This window comes from Thermobia domestica, chromosome 6 (genome assembly GCF_964235325.1).
Source record: "Thermobia domestica chromosome 6, izTheDome1.hap1.1, whole genome shotgun sequence".
Classification (NCBI taxonomy): Eukaryota; Metazoa; Arthropoda; class Insecta; order Zygentoma; family Lepismatidae; genus Thermobia; species Thermobia domestica.
In genome coordinates, this window is record NC_137459.1 from 182,561,364 (window position 1) to 182,577,930 (window position 16,567).

The 16,567-nt window shown below is 36.0% G+C and overlaps 1 protein-coding gene across 4 annotated transcripts in view; it reads right to left on the reverse strand.

The window, feature by feature from the left end:
* The window catches only part of LOC145688349 (cadherin-like and PC-esterase domain-containing protein 1), a 1,309,510-nt gene that overhangs the window by 553,657 nt on the left and 739,286 nt on the right, over positions 1-16,567 (reverse strand). For all 4 annotated transcript variants that reach the window (XM_081762492.1, XM_081762493.1, XM_081762494.1 and 1 more), the window contains 3 exons: positions 13,501-13,766; positions 7,813-7,993; positions 5,132-5,319 (listed from right to left, as the gene is read on the reverse strand). In XM_081762492.1, coding sequence (XP_081618618.1) covers positions 5,132-5,319; positions 7,813-7,993; positions 13,501-13,766 — 635 coding nt within the window. The remainder of the gene's footprint in view (positions 1-5,131; positions 5,320-7,812; positions 7,994-13,500; positions 13,767-16,567) is intronic.

Genomic DNA, 16,567 nt, shown 5'->3' on the forward strand with positions numbered 1-16,567 from the left:
ACTCATAGAAAGCCATTTTTGCGTTGTGGTTTCAGTGTGTCCCTTTTCTCCACCGGGTAAACGTGTTCGTTTGGAACCTACGATCGTGTATCGTCTTCCATTTGACTTCGATTCGAATCAATGAGGTACTAGAGACCCCAATCACCACCGACTGTTATCATCTTGAGTTTGCAATATTTGTGTTCGTGAGAAAACAGGTTCCAGTGTATTACTTTCTGGAATGTATGACCAAAGTACATAACTTTCAGGGGTTATGGGAGAACAATCATTCTACTTCCGGTTCAACGATGTTGTGAATCGTAGAAGTAAGCATATTTCCATCTTTCAGTATGTTCTTCCACTTGTGCAAGTTTCAATGCGATACTCGGTGAGGAGTTGGATAGCTTTCCTTGTCAGGTAAATAAGTAGAAACAAGTGAAAAGGAAGAAAAATGGTCGCTTTGAAAATAAAACGTAGACAAATTCACCAGTGTTTAGAAGATGCTGCACCGACTCACAACATACTGAGCAAGTGGGTTGGTAGGTTGCAGTGGGTCATTGGGTCGTTCTGTCAAGTAGGTGGTAGGGCGCAGTGGGTCACGTCCTGCTGACGCACGACCCACTGACCCACTCACAAATCTTGACCCACTTGGCCCAACGAACCACTCCATCTCTCCTGTTACAACAATTATGAATGACATATTTAGAGTGGTTTGGAAGGAATAATTGAATTGGCGAGTGGAAGAAGTACAAGTTAAAAAACCCACTTAATGAATATCTCAATAAGAGAATTATGCTATACTAACTATACCACATATGAAGTTCATTTTTAAATTGCCTAGTAACTTAAATTATGTTATACTAATCCATAGAAATACCTTTTACTATGCACTCAATATGTTTTTCTGACGTCAAGTGTAATAGTTTATTTGGAACTCGTACTTTTCTGCTTTCCAATTAAATTATAAGCTGTATTCCTTTTAATACGAGAGGAAACTACTATGCCTTAAAACATTAATATTTCTAAGTATAATACTAGCAATACTCATAATGGCCATAACGAAGTAAGGAAGCTAAACTTTAGTACTAACCTTTTTATCTTTTTAATTATTTTTCTTTCAGAAATAATAGACTCAGCTGGGGCACTATTACACAGAACCTATGTTCTGCCCCGAATCATCTTTCTCTTGTGTTTGCTCCCTAAATACACCGTACGCGTATGAAATGGCAAGCGGGAGAGGAGAAAAAAGTCGTAAGAGAGCGCCTTTTGAATTGATTTCCCTAAAGTTTCGTCGTCTTTTCTGCAGAAATATGATATTACCCAGTCTTGAGTGGTAGTATTTCTCGTCAAGGAATGTTTATGTGTTCGCGAGAATCACTCATTAGTGAGTAGCTAACAAGACGTTGATACCAATGCAAATAAAATAAAAGACAACCTTCAGGCATATTTATGCGATTGCTTTGTGATACTTTTCATATCACATTACAGATAGAAAGAAATATAACATTACCCATTGAGACATCCTAAGATAAATCACCGTCTCCTTCTTTTTCAGACGATTTGTCTGTCAACTGCTTTAAATAATGAAAGTAATCACGAACAGGCGGCACCCAGGGTAAAAGAAGGATAAGAATTTTCAAGACCATTGTTTATTGTGTTTGAAATGCCAAGGACGAAATAGATAATGAATGACAAAGAAGTATATTTACCATTTTCTTTAATCACACAATACTTCTATAGACATCATTACGATTAAACGTGAAAATGTAGTGGTGTCTACTTTTAAACAAAGAATTCGACTGGAAATTAATCCACTAATTTCGAAACTATGCTCTGAAACCAACATTTTAGAAAGCGTGGCATTCAAAATATTACAACCGTTGTCGAACATATTACTTCTATTGTTTTAACGTATTACGCTGGTACATAGAGTTCAGTTGATAACGAGCCTGAAGTATATCGGATCAAATGAAAGCTATTTCGTTCAGTGGTAAAACGCTTACCACTAGTATGAGGGTAGCTGGTTCGATTCCAGGCCAAACGAGTTTGTAGTGTACAATAACATATCCGTGTCTTTTGTATGGTTCTCCCGTTTTGCCTCCACATTTTTATTAAACCAATTTATTCCCTTCATTAACCATCCGTTCCCATTAGCATAGCGATAGGGTGTACGCTGAAAAAAATAATAATATCAATGAAACTTAAAGAAAAAGAAAAACAATCAGTACAAGTTGGTATTTTTTTTTAATCGCAAATCTATTCGTCATGTTTTGTAAATACAGTATTTGTGAGTTTTCTGGATTTTATAAAAATGTCTATGTTTACTTATCATTTCGGTTTGCACCAAATAATATAATTACGTGAAATTATGTTAATGAAATGAAACACAAACACACAGTTGCTGTGTTTTACGCTAACGTGTCAATGGTCAGCCCCCATTTCATATAGTAACTTCATTCACTGATGTTGCGGATCCAGGTAAATAGCAACGTCGCATTGGGTGCATAAGGAGTGTACACCCCAAACAGCTCATGCGATTTTTTTTTTTAAATCATTTTAGATTGAAAACATGATATTTGGAGACGGTTTTCCCTTTTACATTTTGTTGTAACTCTGATAATAACAGCTATCCTATGTGAGGGGACATTTGAGACACCCTATATAATCTTCCATATTGTTAACGTCTCTGTGTCATTGATGAGTCACACAATCACTTACTTTGTATTTACCTTGTAATTGATGCTGATTGACGTTGCTGTCACGTGACAGTTATTTCTTAGTAATATACGCAATCTGACAATATTCATTAAAGGAATTTCACGAAATGTATAAACCATTATTTTAGTAGCAAAACAAATCATCAGTTAAATTATTAACTGACTTCCCATCTCGAAGGCCTGTGTGAGTTCAGTATAAGCAATATGAATGCATAGAACAAGGATGGACTAATTATGACACATTACCCACAGAGACGTTACACGGTAACACAGTTATTGTGTAACTATTATGGTAATTTGCTGTCAAAGTTCCACAAACGTAGCACATAAGTTAGATGGTATATACTCAGGATAATACCCAAGTCCACATTCACTGAGATTCAACATAATTATACATAGAAACATGTGTTGCAATTAGTAATATGTTGTAATTTGGCAACAGCCTTTGTCAAATTTGGAAAGCATTTTTTCACTTTTGTTCGCTAGCGAAGAAAATGAAAATCTAACAAGCAGTTTGCTTACTTTGTGTCAATAATGATTTTTCACCTAGAAAGGAAGTTGCATTAGACTTGTTTTAGTTAGTGTAACAATTTCATACAATATAAGCTTATTTGGAAACACCAGTAACAAAGAAGTAACTAAATAAAGTGGAACTATATAATAGGACTGTTGCATTATCGGTAGAATGTTAGCATTTAATTTGAGGTTATCAGCTGTCGTCACTACCTTTATCTCCACACAAACTTTGTTGCTATATTTTTTCATACGTGTCCACCAAGGTATCTTGATTTTTCAACGAATCTTCCCAATATATTTTGTTTTTTTTTTTATTTTAATTGCTTACTTTTATTTACGGCATTGATTTCTGTATGCGATGGAATTACCATCAGTTTTATTACAAGTTTTTTTTCTCTCTTATTTTTAAAAAGAAAATAAGGTAAGAAATGTTCGACAATGCGAATTTTATTCTTGTTTCTTCTTCCCTCAAACACTAAAATAAACAATTAAATTATTTATCCAATAATTTAACCCATTTTTTTAAAAAAGAAAATCTTGTTATTTCTACTGACTTCACAGTTTACATTGTACTAAATTGCTTCGTTTAAGGGATTATTCTCTCTGTTACTTAAAAATTGAAAGAACCTTTGTTCCAGTAATTAATGCACAGTAGATGAGGAGCAGCGAGAAACTAGCAATTGATTCTGTGAAAGGCATATTTGCAGAGAAATTAAAAATGATGGACATGACAAGGCATTTACGTAAAAAGAAAAAAAAATCACGTAGAAGAAAAATGAAATCTTTAAGTTTAACGTCCCACGGTTATGCCGATTAGGCTAAAGGAGACGGCGATAATAAGAAATGAGTGAAATTGTGGAATGAAGAAAGTGGGAGAACCCCGAGAAAACCCACGAGCACGGTGTTTGTCCACCACAAAACCCACACGGCGTGAGCGGGGATCGAACCAGGGACGCCAAGCACCGGAGGTGTATGCTCTATCACTGAGCCACCGTGCCCTTATCACGTAGAAGTGTACGTCTACTAAAAGTCAATTTCATGGTTGGTTGGAGTTCTTTTCGACACCAGGCTTTACAAGACATGGGCCTACAATTCAAGGTGTAATTCAAACTAGTGTAATACATTCAAATTTCGAGGTTCATTCACTGGAAATGAGGCCTGGGACTCTGTGCGCCAAAGGGGCGCGCTCTAACCACTAAACTATCGGGAAGAGCTAGGTAATGAAAGTTGAATTCGTATCAATAAAGTACTTTTGTTTTACGTTGACTTCTAGAGCGGAATAAAAGAGACCTGCAATGTACTGATAAGAGTTGTAACACATGAAGCTTTGTTGTTCATATATTTGAAGTAAAGATGACTTCTCCCGTCTTCTTCCTACTTTCAATAATTTTAATGTATATTATGGATTTTTTAAAATGTATTTTTCTTTACTCCACTTTTTCAGTCTTTTGGTTATTCTTGTCGTCTTTTTTGTTTTGTTTTGTTTAGACAGACCTTTCGTAAAACTCCCACACTGTTTGGCATGGCTTAAAAAATATACCTTGTACGGTTACAAAAGGCTTTATTTACGTTGTTTAATCTATTTCAAAACTATTGAGAAAAAATGTACATATAGAGATAATGACTTGATGATAATTGTATATATTACAAAACATAAAACAAAGCATATTAAACTTAGACAAAAAGTTAAGTATCTTTGAGAAGTGGAGGAGCATGGACTTTATAAAGATCGAGGCAGGAATATTTACATACACTGAGAGTTCTTCACAGGTTTAGTGCAAATAACTCTGATCAGTTTAATTAAAACATTAGAAACTATATACTAGAAAATACATTATACTTTCCAAGAAAAATCGATACACAACTAATAATGGTGAATCTCTATGGGAGAAAATATGCAACAAAAAGGGCTCTCCCACCTGTATCTGTGTTCCCCACCCCCGAGGGGAAAGTTAGCAAGTTGAGCCATCAAAAATGCCTCTGCTCCGAGCATCAGCTGTACAATCAAGTTGTCAGCGCTCTCCGATGCTATTTTTACAGATGACGGGCCGAACGTTGAAGCCATGTGCTGCCAGAGCTGAGACAGGAGCCATATTTTGCCTGGAACCTAAAATTCAAATTCAAACAATACTTATGAGAAAACTGAAACAAACAAAAGAGACTTACTTAACAACCATTGAACTTTCTCCTAACGCTCGATTCAGCGCATTTCCAATTCACAGCAGTCGCAACAAACTTTCTGGAAACTCCTCTCTTTTCAAGTCCTCAACAACTCGGCAATTGGTTCAAGTTTCTATGTTCCGTGTGCTGTTGTGGAGTTGATAGAGTGAACAGGAAAAATGAAAACAGTGGTACTAAAACTTAATGCTAAAATATTCCATATAGTAACATCGGATACGCAATGTTCTGTATTTGTTGAGCTTATAAGCTGTACAAGTGGCATGTTTTACCAAGGTATAACAATGAACATACGAAAAAGTATATAAAACTACATTTTGTTGAGAGGGCAATGGTCAGTTTTGTTATTTTAAAAAGTCACCAGTGAATGCGCACGCAGTGAATAAACGGGAGTTTCTGCATGCAATGGTTACAATAAAAACATAGTTGAAAATTGGATTGCAATGAGAACAAGATTGAAGTTGTGCAATTGCTGTTAGCTCTATACCGAATTCTGAATTGTAACCATAACGAAAGAGGCTGTTGTGAAAAATATAGAATATTGTTAAATTTTATGGTTATAAAAACAAAAATTATTACTCTTGTAACAATACACTGCTTACAATATAATAATATTGTAAAACGAATCATACGTGCCTAGTCGTGCGGACGATACGACACTTTCCCATATGTACAGTTGATAAAGTGCCAAGAAGTCCGCACCAACCGCGTCCATATGTGATAATCCATACATGTTAGAATAACTGTTTACTGGATCAATTTGCTGGATGCATTACGATTTTCAAATCTTATTGAGAGATTTAAAAGTATGTATCTTATGTTTAAAACAACATAGCATTACTTCTAAAACTAAAATATTGTTCTATTCCTATTTCTAAAATATTGTTATTAAGGCCTGTCTTTCTGGTGCTTTCAGCCAGCTAAAATCGCTCGGATTCAAGTTTCTTGAGTTGAGTTGATTTGGAGTTTAATATTCCGTTCAGCAGCGGAGCTATATGACACGTGGACTCACTGATTAACGTGGAATCTGAACCATATGACACTCAGGTTTGTTTCTTAAAGGGTTAGCAATACTGTGTTGCACAACTATCATAGCGAAGTGCTCGTAAAGTTGCAGTATAATAGAAAATATTATCCAGATTACCACCATGTTTTGGTAGCAACCATAACGTATATCATTCACCCAGCCATGCCACAATAATAATATAATATGCTTGAAACAACCATAAGTGTTGTTGTCCCTATTTTAACAAGATTTTATGATTCACCGAACAATATAATCGTTTTTTTTCACTTATATTACTTTTTCAGTGCATCTCTCTCCTACAGATTCTTTCATCAATAACTTTGTAATGAAAGAGTCAATTCAAATGCAGATATCGTCCTCTATACTTCTAGGAAGCCGATAGAGTTGTCCGCGAGAACACGAAACAGAATATTCTTGACAAAATACGAGACAAAACAGAATTGTTCGAATAAAAAGATATCATTTCCACGATCCTTTTTGAGACGAGACCATTGTAACTCTCGTCTCGTAGGATACCTTCGCAAATGATGTTAAAATTGTTTGAAGTTACTGGTAGAAGAACATGTTGGGGAAAGTATCTACTATTGCCAGAAACTGTACATGAGTAGCTTGAAGACACAAGGCTGTTCCTATGGGGAGATATTCGGGGTTGAAACTCACTGACACCGTAGCTTTCTATCTCATTGTATTAATAAATGGTTGGTCTTCTCCGAGATCTTTGCAACCTCTCCTTACACATCTTATCCAACAAGATACACAAGACATCAAATCAAAAACGCTTAATCGGTTGCATAAGTTTCACGCACCTATCCATTAACGACAAACTAGCAGATAAAAAATTACGCCTACAAACCTCTATGGATCAATTTGAATAATTATGGAATTTGATCCTAATCGGTCCAGTGTTTCACAAATAATTACAGATATAGCCACACATTTATATACGTTAATAGAAGACAAAGAGACAGTTACTTTTTCATTCAACTATGTAACATGTTTTAGTAAAAAATGTACTTAAAAATACATCTTTCATCTATTTATGCATTAAAAGAATTGTTTGACTAAAATCAAAAGCATACGGAGGTCATAGAAAATAATGCTATACTTGTTATAACAATAATGCACAATATTTTCTTTACTATTTCATAAGATTATTAAGTTTACAGATTTACACTACTATTTTACCTAGGTACTTCGTTCCAACGTTCCATTGCCCAATGTTATTGTTTTTAGTCAAGTAATTCTTAAACCTTATAAAACGGTGAAAAACTTATAAATTATTTTCTAAACAACAACATAGCTTTTAATACATTTTGTTTAAGGACAGTTAAAACGTATAGCAACCCAAGTGAAATTTAACACCTTGAATTTTCACTATACTATACAGGCACTTACTTTCTTAAAATTTTTCGATTCTCCATATCGAAAAGTGACAAATCCTTCGTTGTATATGTACATGCGAAGAGGAGAGATGGAAGTGACGAGAAGATACAAATGAACTGTAATAGGATATCCAAAGATGCTCAGTTGATTTGGAAAAAATTGCTCTATCAAACTCTCACGATCATCACTAAATCTGAAAAGTTTCAAAAGCATTAATCACGTTTTATCCAACAATTAGACTGATTTTGTCATTATTGAAACATACTGTATATGCTTTGTATATACACCTAATTGGTGTGCTTGCATTCTTCTTATGAAACTTACATAAAACTCAATATTAACAAAATACACAACAAAAATATGTAACAAAACTTTGACAAGGAAAAATAAATCTCTCTTATTGCATTCCACACTATTCAAATGAGTGATTTTCCAAATACAATTCAAGAAAGATACATCTGCTAAACGCGATTTTGCTCCCTCGTACTTTACATGCTCTTATGATAAGGCTATTATGATTTTAAGCTAAATTAAACATTGCGTTTCAATCATTACAATATCAAAACCTCCTTGTTGAGCATAAGCAAAAATCACACATAGTTATCCCATACAAAACTGCATAACTATGGACACTCATTTTCCAATATAGTGGCTGATTGATGTAGGCATTATGGAAAATAACATATCAAAATACTTTGTAGTTTAGAGATATTGTTTTACCTTTTTTTCATGGAAGATTCTGCACTTGCCGAAAGACATTCGACTGAAGTGTTAATTTTATATATATTATTGAAAGTGAAGTATGTAATGTATTGATGTAATACATAGGAAAAATGACTGTTGACTCAACATTTGGGCTCTATGTTTTTGTGTTACCCTAGGTGTATTAAATTTTGACAAGAGAATTGGATTACAAGACAATGTTATCGACTACGGCTACATTAAAACTGCTAGGCTTGTAACATAAATATTGAAATAAATATACATCAAAAACTTGAATAGCTTTACAGGCACGTAGCCAGGATTTAGTGAAGGGGGGCGGGGTCCGTGACATGAAATACTGTGGTCATCACAAAAGGGGCTCGATCACTTTAAACTAGTTTACTGGAACATATATTGGTTCGTTTAGCCAGGATTTCGTAACGGGGGGGGGGGGGGGGGATGCCATGAAATTCTGAAGGCCCAAGAGTTCGATCAATCTAAACTACTTTACTATCAACATATATTGGTTTGTTAGGACAATAAAATTAGGATATGTTGGCAAGTATTTTAATAACAAACTATGAAGAAATTTCAAGCAAAATAATAATAAAAAAAATATTGAAAAAGATTTGCAATATTTACGTCCTTCTCCTGTTTATTCAAATATAACAATTTTCCTTTCGTTATGACCTCAATTATTATAAAAAGTACATACTAAATACTGTCTTGTAAACTATCTTCTAATATAAATAAAATAAAGAGTTTCTTTGTGTGTTTGTCTGTCTGTCTGCCTGTGTGCGGCCTGGGGACCAGACGAGTGTACCGAGAGTTACCAAATTTTGGTCAGGGGTGCCTTGGCCCAGGCCCCAGTTCAAGACGAAGCGTTTTTTTTTAAATTTTGAAACAGTGGGGTCTCAGGGGGGCGTTTACCGGAACCGGCTTGGGAATCAGACAAATTAACCGAGAGTTACCAAATTTTAGTCACGAATACCTTGGTCCAGGCTCCAGACCAGAGTTAAACGTTTGTGTCGAAATTCGAACCAGGGGGGTCTCAGGGGGGCGTTAACCGGGACATATAAAAGTAGTAGAAAATGACCGATATTTATTTATTTATTTATTTAACAATCACCAGATACAGCTCAGAGGCCATTCTACATTGAATATCCAACAGCATTAACAATGGAAAGGATTTGGAAGGGTATCGGCCAGGGCCTGTTTAGTAGATGCCATCCCGACTGACGGAAACCCTGGAAAACCTCAGTCAGGATGGTAGGCAGCGGGATTCGAAGCCACAACCTCCCGAATGCGAAGCCAACGCTCTACCACTTGAGCTATTAGTGCCGAATTCATATTTTTGCGGTCGCTGAATCAATGGTGAAACTCCAGTCGCATTAATTTCCAAATTCACGCTATTCGGCTCCGGGACAGGGGTGAGATACCAAGGCATATAAAAGTAATCCAAAATGACCGATATTAGTGTCAAATCCATAGTTTTAGCGGTCGCTGAAATCAATGGTAACACTTCCATTAGCGATGAATTGCAAGAATGCGGGCCGGGAGTCAGCGGGGGGGGGGGGGCGGATACCGAGACATGTAAAAAATGGCCCAAAATGACCGATATTAGTATTAAATCCATAGTTTTCGCGGTCGCTGAGATCAATGGTGATACTCCCACAGGCGTTGACTTCCAAATACAGCCCCTGTGCGAAGCATGTGTATATTCAACTAGTTTTACAATATATGCGTTCCTTTCTCTGTTGAATCAAATGCTAACAGAACTTTCTTTCAACATATTTTTTTGTTTTTATTATTCCGACAACTGCTGTCGGTTCCAAATGACAGGTTAAAGGAGCAACAAAAAATTGTCCTTGAAATAACATGCCTGATACTGCAAGGATGCGATGACGAAAAGTTATGATTAAAAATATCCACGCTGTTACATAACGGCACTTATGCTTTCGAAAGCTTGAAATCTCCCTGACTAGTAGCAGTAATTCTGAGAATTCCATAACTTCTTGAAATTTCAAATTCCCTGACTCTTCCAGAATACCTCGCTTACCTCGCCACCATATTGCAAGTAATACAAATCTCCTCATAAGAAAGAGTAAACAAAAGCTTCCTGTAGTTTTCTTTTTAATTTTTAACGGTGATCCTTCTTTTTTGTCATTTCGTTTTGTTTTATCCTTCCTTGATTTTTTCATTTCTGGTCTCGAAGGGGGGGACCCCCCGGACCCCTTCTTGGCTACGTGCCTGAGCTTTAAGGATCATGGTTTTAAAGTTTGATCTTATATTCTATTCTTTACTATTATTATAAAATACTTAATTTAAGTCAAATTTAAATATAGTATCTGCATAATTAATCCTTACAACATCCGTTGTGTCCTGCGATAAATACAATTATAAACATAGAGGGTCAGCGGTAATTAACTCCCTAGCGAAATATTTTATAACTTATTTTTAAATGCGTAACCAATTTTCGTGAAACAAAACGCATTTTGTTCCTTACATATAATTATTATGCGCTGCTAAAATTCCATATAAGCACTACCAATATCCACCAGTTTTCGTAAACTGTTGGGGTTGTTTGCTACAGACCTCTGCTGATACTCCAGCAGTACGTTTGGAAGAACTTGGCAAATTCGCTCCTCCGATTCATCAAGAGTTTTTGATTTTGTGTAATAAATTTCCTCTTTCGCTCATTTCCAGAGAAGATCGCAGGGTGTTAGGTCAAGACTCCTTGCTGGTCATTCAAGGGAGCCAGGATGTCCCAACCAGCGTCCTAGAAAATGAGTGTCGAGCCACGCACGGACAGGACGGGTAAAATGAGATGGAACCGCATATTTCATAAATATTATGTCGTTGTAATTGTCCCACTTGAATACAATACCGCGTACATAATCTCCAAGCATAGTAAGGTATTGTTCTGTATTTATCGTGTCTGGAATGACGTATGGACCCACAACTTTCGTGGATGTCACGTCACCTTTGAGCAATGTTTCTTTTCCAACAACCACCCTCGGATCCTCTCCTGCCAATAATAACAGTTCTTCTGGTTAACAAACCCCCAACATGAAACAGAGCTTCGTCTAACTACAGGATATTATTGAAAAGATCGGACCAGTCTTCATATCAAACAAACATCATCTCGCCATACGCCAACCGACAATCAGTCTTCCGGCGATAATTCTTGGCAGTAATTTTGTTTCCATGGACGAAAATTCAACTCTTCCTTCATAATAATGTGTGTTGAGTTTAAAAAAAAAGATATTTCGTTAGCCTGTCTTCGTGATTTCAGAAGTCTTCGAGTGAACTTTCCCTGAACTATCCGCACATTTTCTTCCGTCCTGGAGAACCTGTGTCTATTAGCTTCGAATGAAATGTTTGTTTGGTATGAAGACTGGTCCGATCGTTATGGCCTTTTTGCATCTACCAAGGCACGAAGCCTTTCCACAGTTCGTTACTATCTATGTACTTATACCGGGATCCCATTTGAGCCCATTCACGTAAAGCTAGATGTTGTGTCATCATCCGCCACTAATACTTGCAATGAAACAGATGAGATATGATATAATAAATTCTACTATTACAAGGAAAAAAATGGTTTTTGTCTCATGAAAATTGATTAAGTATTAAACGAGTTATAAACAATTTTCAATAGAGAGTTAACTCCCGCCCACCCTGTACATATAAAATTATGTTTCCTTTCCACAACAGCTCCAACGCAAGATGTTAAAAGTGTCCATTCCCCCAGTCTAAAATATTGATTAAACTGACTAATAGTTATGGAATTGTTTAGTTTACACGCAGACCATCATCCTAAAGTGACAGCTTCTCATACAGCCTGCTCTGAACTTATTTTGTTCAATTTGTTGTTCCGCACCATTCCATCTTCAAATCCTCCGAACACCTGGTTCTTTCCTTTCTACTTTCAGTCTATTAATCAGAATTCCTTTGGCCACCAACAGTGTTGGCTTTTCATTCTCTCTCCCAAGCTATTTAGAAACTTCATTCTATTTTCTTCCCTTAAATTGAAGCATTTTTAGTAGAGGTGCAATAATACACATACATGTGAAATAATCAAATTATTTTATTGGTTTTCAACGAAGTATTAGTATCCAACCGAAATAAAAAAGTGTACTTTCTATATTATTATTATTATTATTATTATTATTATTATTATTATTATTATTATTATTATTATTGTTATTATTATTATTATTATTATTATTATTATTATTATTATTATTATTATTATTATTATTATTATTATTATTATTAATTTCTTTTGTAAGACCTAAATTAAAAGTTGGACCTGCAATATGAAATAGCATTTCTACAACTTTGACAAGCATAATTGAATCAATGTAAAAGTATTTTATCAATGAAAATTAAATATTAGGGTTTATTTTCAAAGTTACGAACATTGGAATAACTATTGGAGTTTCGAATATTTCACTAAAAGAAGAAAGATTTTGATAAGGGTCTCATACAAATGGTACTTATAATATAAATTACGGGACAAAAATAAACGACTCAGAACGCCACTAAAACTACTGACGACTTTGGTCGTTTATTTTTGACCAGTACTATATATATATATATATATATATATATATATATATATATATATAATGAATAATGTTTATATAATATTGACTTCAGAGTACCAAATCACAGTTTAAGAAATTCTACAATTATAGTTCTCTACACTTGAAATATAAAATTTTAAGTGTGTAGACTGTATTTTATTCTAAGTACGCAAATCTAGATCAACTCTATCAAGCAAGAATAATTTCATTAATTTGACATAAAAAATCATAAGATACAAGTTTTACATACTCTTTGCATTCATATATCAGTATTTTGTAAAACAGAATAATAAATTTAAAGTAAAGCTCTAGAATGCTCTTAATACTGATGTATTTTCATAGCAAAATCCTTGATAAACTACTGAAGTTCCAGTGAAGTAAATACGTTAATGAAGAACACAATACTTACTCTTTCAAACGCACTCGATTAAAAAATTCCATTGTAGATAGGTGCTCCAGTTTTCCCCCTGGGGTTATCGACTTCAGTACCCATGATTGGTTGAAGTTTGGTCCATCGGCTGCATTTAGAAATTCTTCGTATTGGTCGGGCAGAGTAAAACAGAGAGGAATCAAAATAATTCCGTGCAGTGCTTGTACTTTTTCCAGTTGACTAGCTGTTCGACACAGTCCATTCTTCTTCCATAGGACATTGCGTAAACCAGGAATGCGATTCACCTGACGAGATATTAAAATCATTATTAAGAGGAATTTCACGCTTATCATTTAAAAATATTTCAGAAACACTGATACGGACGATATTAACGTGCTTTCTCAAAACTATGCAACATATATAGTACAGAAAATTACTTAGCTGCAATCGTGCAATTATTTCGAAATAATTAGAGAATGGGAACAAAATAATGTGCCTAAAATTAAAACAAAATATGGAACAATGAGGAGCATTTTATGTTTCATATTTCTTTCTTGTGAAATTATTCTTCATAAATAATCGGTAGATCCATCTCATCTATTTCTATCAGAACAAATAACTGGCTTTTGTTGCTGTTTGTTATAGTTTGAGAGACCTAAATACTTAAATTTATGGCAACTTTAAAAAGTCCCAAAATGATTATATATTTTTCCTAACATATTTGAATAAATAAAAGGCATTTTACACACTTACCAAGATAATTTGAATATTAATTAATATTGAAAGGGTATGAGAGGACATATACCTAAAAGAGTATGTGAAAGCATACCAATTTGCAGATAATTTTGTACTAACTGGTCGTTCAAGTAATTTTATCCAAGTATTTTCCTAATAGTACTGCATGTTTTTTAAACGTATTTCTACAAAAAATTTAATTAATAATATTGAACAAGAAACACAAGCTGGAGGTATTTTAGCATGAACAAACACAATTATATTTTCATTTTGTGGTCTGGTTGGAAAATAATCACTTCAATAGTGACTACTGATTCATAGTAAACTGTAATGAATTTATTACTAGAGATACGTAAGCCTAAATGGCATTGCAAAATCAAGGTGATTTGAGCTATAAATCCATCTGCATTGCTCAAAATCGGATTACTGTATTGTAATTTTCTGTTACAATTTTCTGTTACAACTACAATTTTCTGGTTCCACAGTTGCAAGATCAACGGAAAAAAAATACAGTAGATAATGTAGATGCTATGAAATCAAGCTTCATAAACTTTTTCGTTTTCCTCTTACTTCTAAGGATGTTTCTTAGAATTACGTTGGTAAGTAAAGCAAAAATCAGAAACTGTCTTCCTTTTTACATATCAAATCTTTGAATGTGAAAGTAATTTAGCTTATCCCCTGAAAATTTACGTGCTTCGTATTACGCTACCAAATACCTTTGCTTCAAGTAAGCGCCGGCAGTAATATTACTGAATATACTCAAAATAGATTAATACTTCTACACTGAATGCTCACACCCCTCCACACAAGAAAGTGTGGCCAACAGCCGAACTGACTATATGACCACACCGACTGGTAGTATTGGCGGGAGAGAACAAATTTGAGGCTACATGTTGGCAGACAGTACATCGTTATAATATTAGATGGGCAGGATTTATCCGCATTTTAATAAGGAAATGATTGTGAGTACCCAAGGAATAGGTGCTTCAAAAAACCCAGACAGCAATACTTGTTGGATACGCCCGTTCCTATGTAGTGAGGGTGGACAGGGAGTGGGAAGAAAATGGGAATGAATGAATTCTTCGAGTTTTACGTCCCACGCTTATGCCGGCTAAGCTAAAGGAGACGGTGATGATGAAAAATGAATGAAATGGTGGAATGAAGAAAGTGGGAGGAAGCAGAAGAACCCCAAGAAAACCCATGCACACGGTATTTGTCCACCACAAAGTTCACTTGGCGCGAGCTGGAATCGAACCAGGGACCCCACGCACCAGAGGTGAACGCTCTACCACAGAGCCACCACGGCCCCGAGAAGAAAATGGGGTAACAGTCTCTAGGAGACGGAACTACAAGGGCATACGGAAGTTCAAAACGTGGGGCGAGCGTCGCGTCAAACAGCTCGTGACAGCCAAATGAACCATCCGTGTCTGGGAATTACGCTGCCGTCTCGCGACAAAACGCTGTAACTTGAGTTACATTGTTTTGTCGCTATAAGCATTTTTGAATTTCCCCCACCGATACTTATGTTCACCAGGCCCAGCATTGAGCTGAGTCAAATACTTTTGAAAATATACCAAAGAGAATTTCGATGTAAGTAGGAAATTAGCCGGTCTGTAGAGACTTTACGGCTCTTTTTCTCAAAACTGCTCCGCCAAAGTTACAGCGTTTTGTCGCTACAGGGCAGTACGTGACCGATACAATGATGAATGAACAATACCTATATCCCACGCAACTATACGGCGTACACTCACACGCATGCAGTTCCACAGCAGACGACACACTCCTGACGACTCGTCACCGCTGACTTCGTCGCACTCGGACACAGGAACACGCTAATTGGACTATGGATGATTGGAAAAGAGTGTGCTGGCCACGGTCTGTGCTAGTCCCCTCCTCTCGAACGGGCGTGTGCATGTGTGGCGCCAACAACACGAAACTATGGATCAATCGTGCATTGTGCATACTGTACAGGCAGGTGAGGGCGGCAGTATGGTTTGGGGATGCTTCTGTTGGCATGAACTGGGACCGTTGTTGTGTATCTGTACCTTCAAGTGTTAGAGAATCGCATACAGCATACAATGCAGTACTTCTACCTACACGAAGACGGTATTTTCCAGGATGACAAAGCACGGTGCCACAAAGCCAGGACTCTACTTGCTTGGTTTAAGGAATATTCCACGGAGCTGCAATGTATGAATTGGGGCCCTAAGTCACCGGATCTTAATCCTATAGAACATTTACAGGATGTTGCTGAACGAGCTCTTCGCACCATGACTCCTGCACCAACATCTGTGGGCTTATTGTGGGATGCCATCAGGAATGTATGGTGTCAGATCCCCGTGGAAACATATCAGCAATTACCAGAATCCAT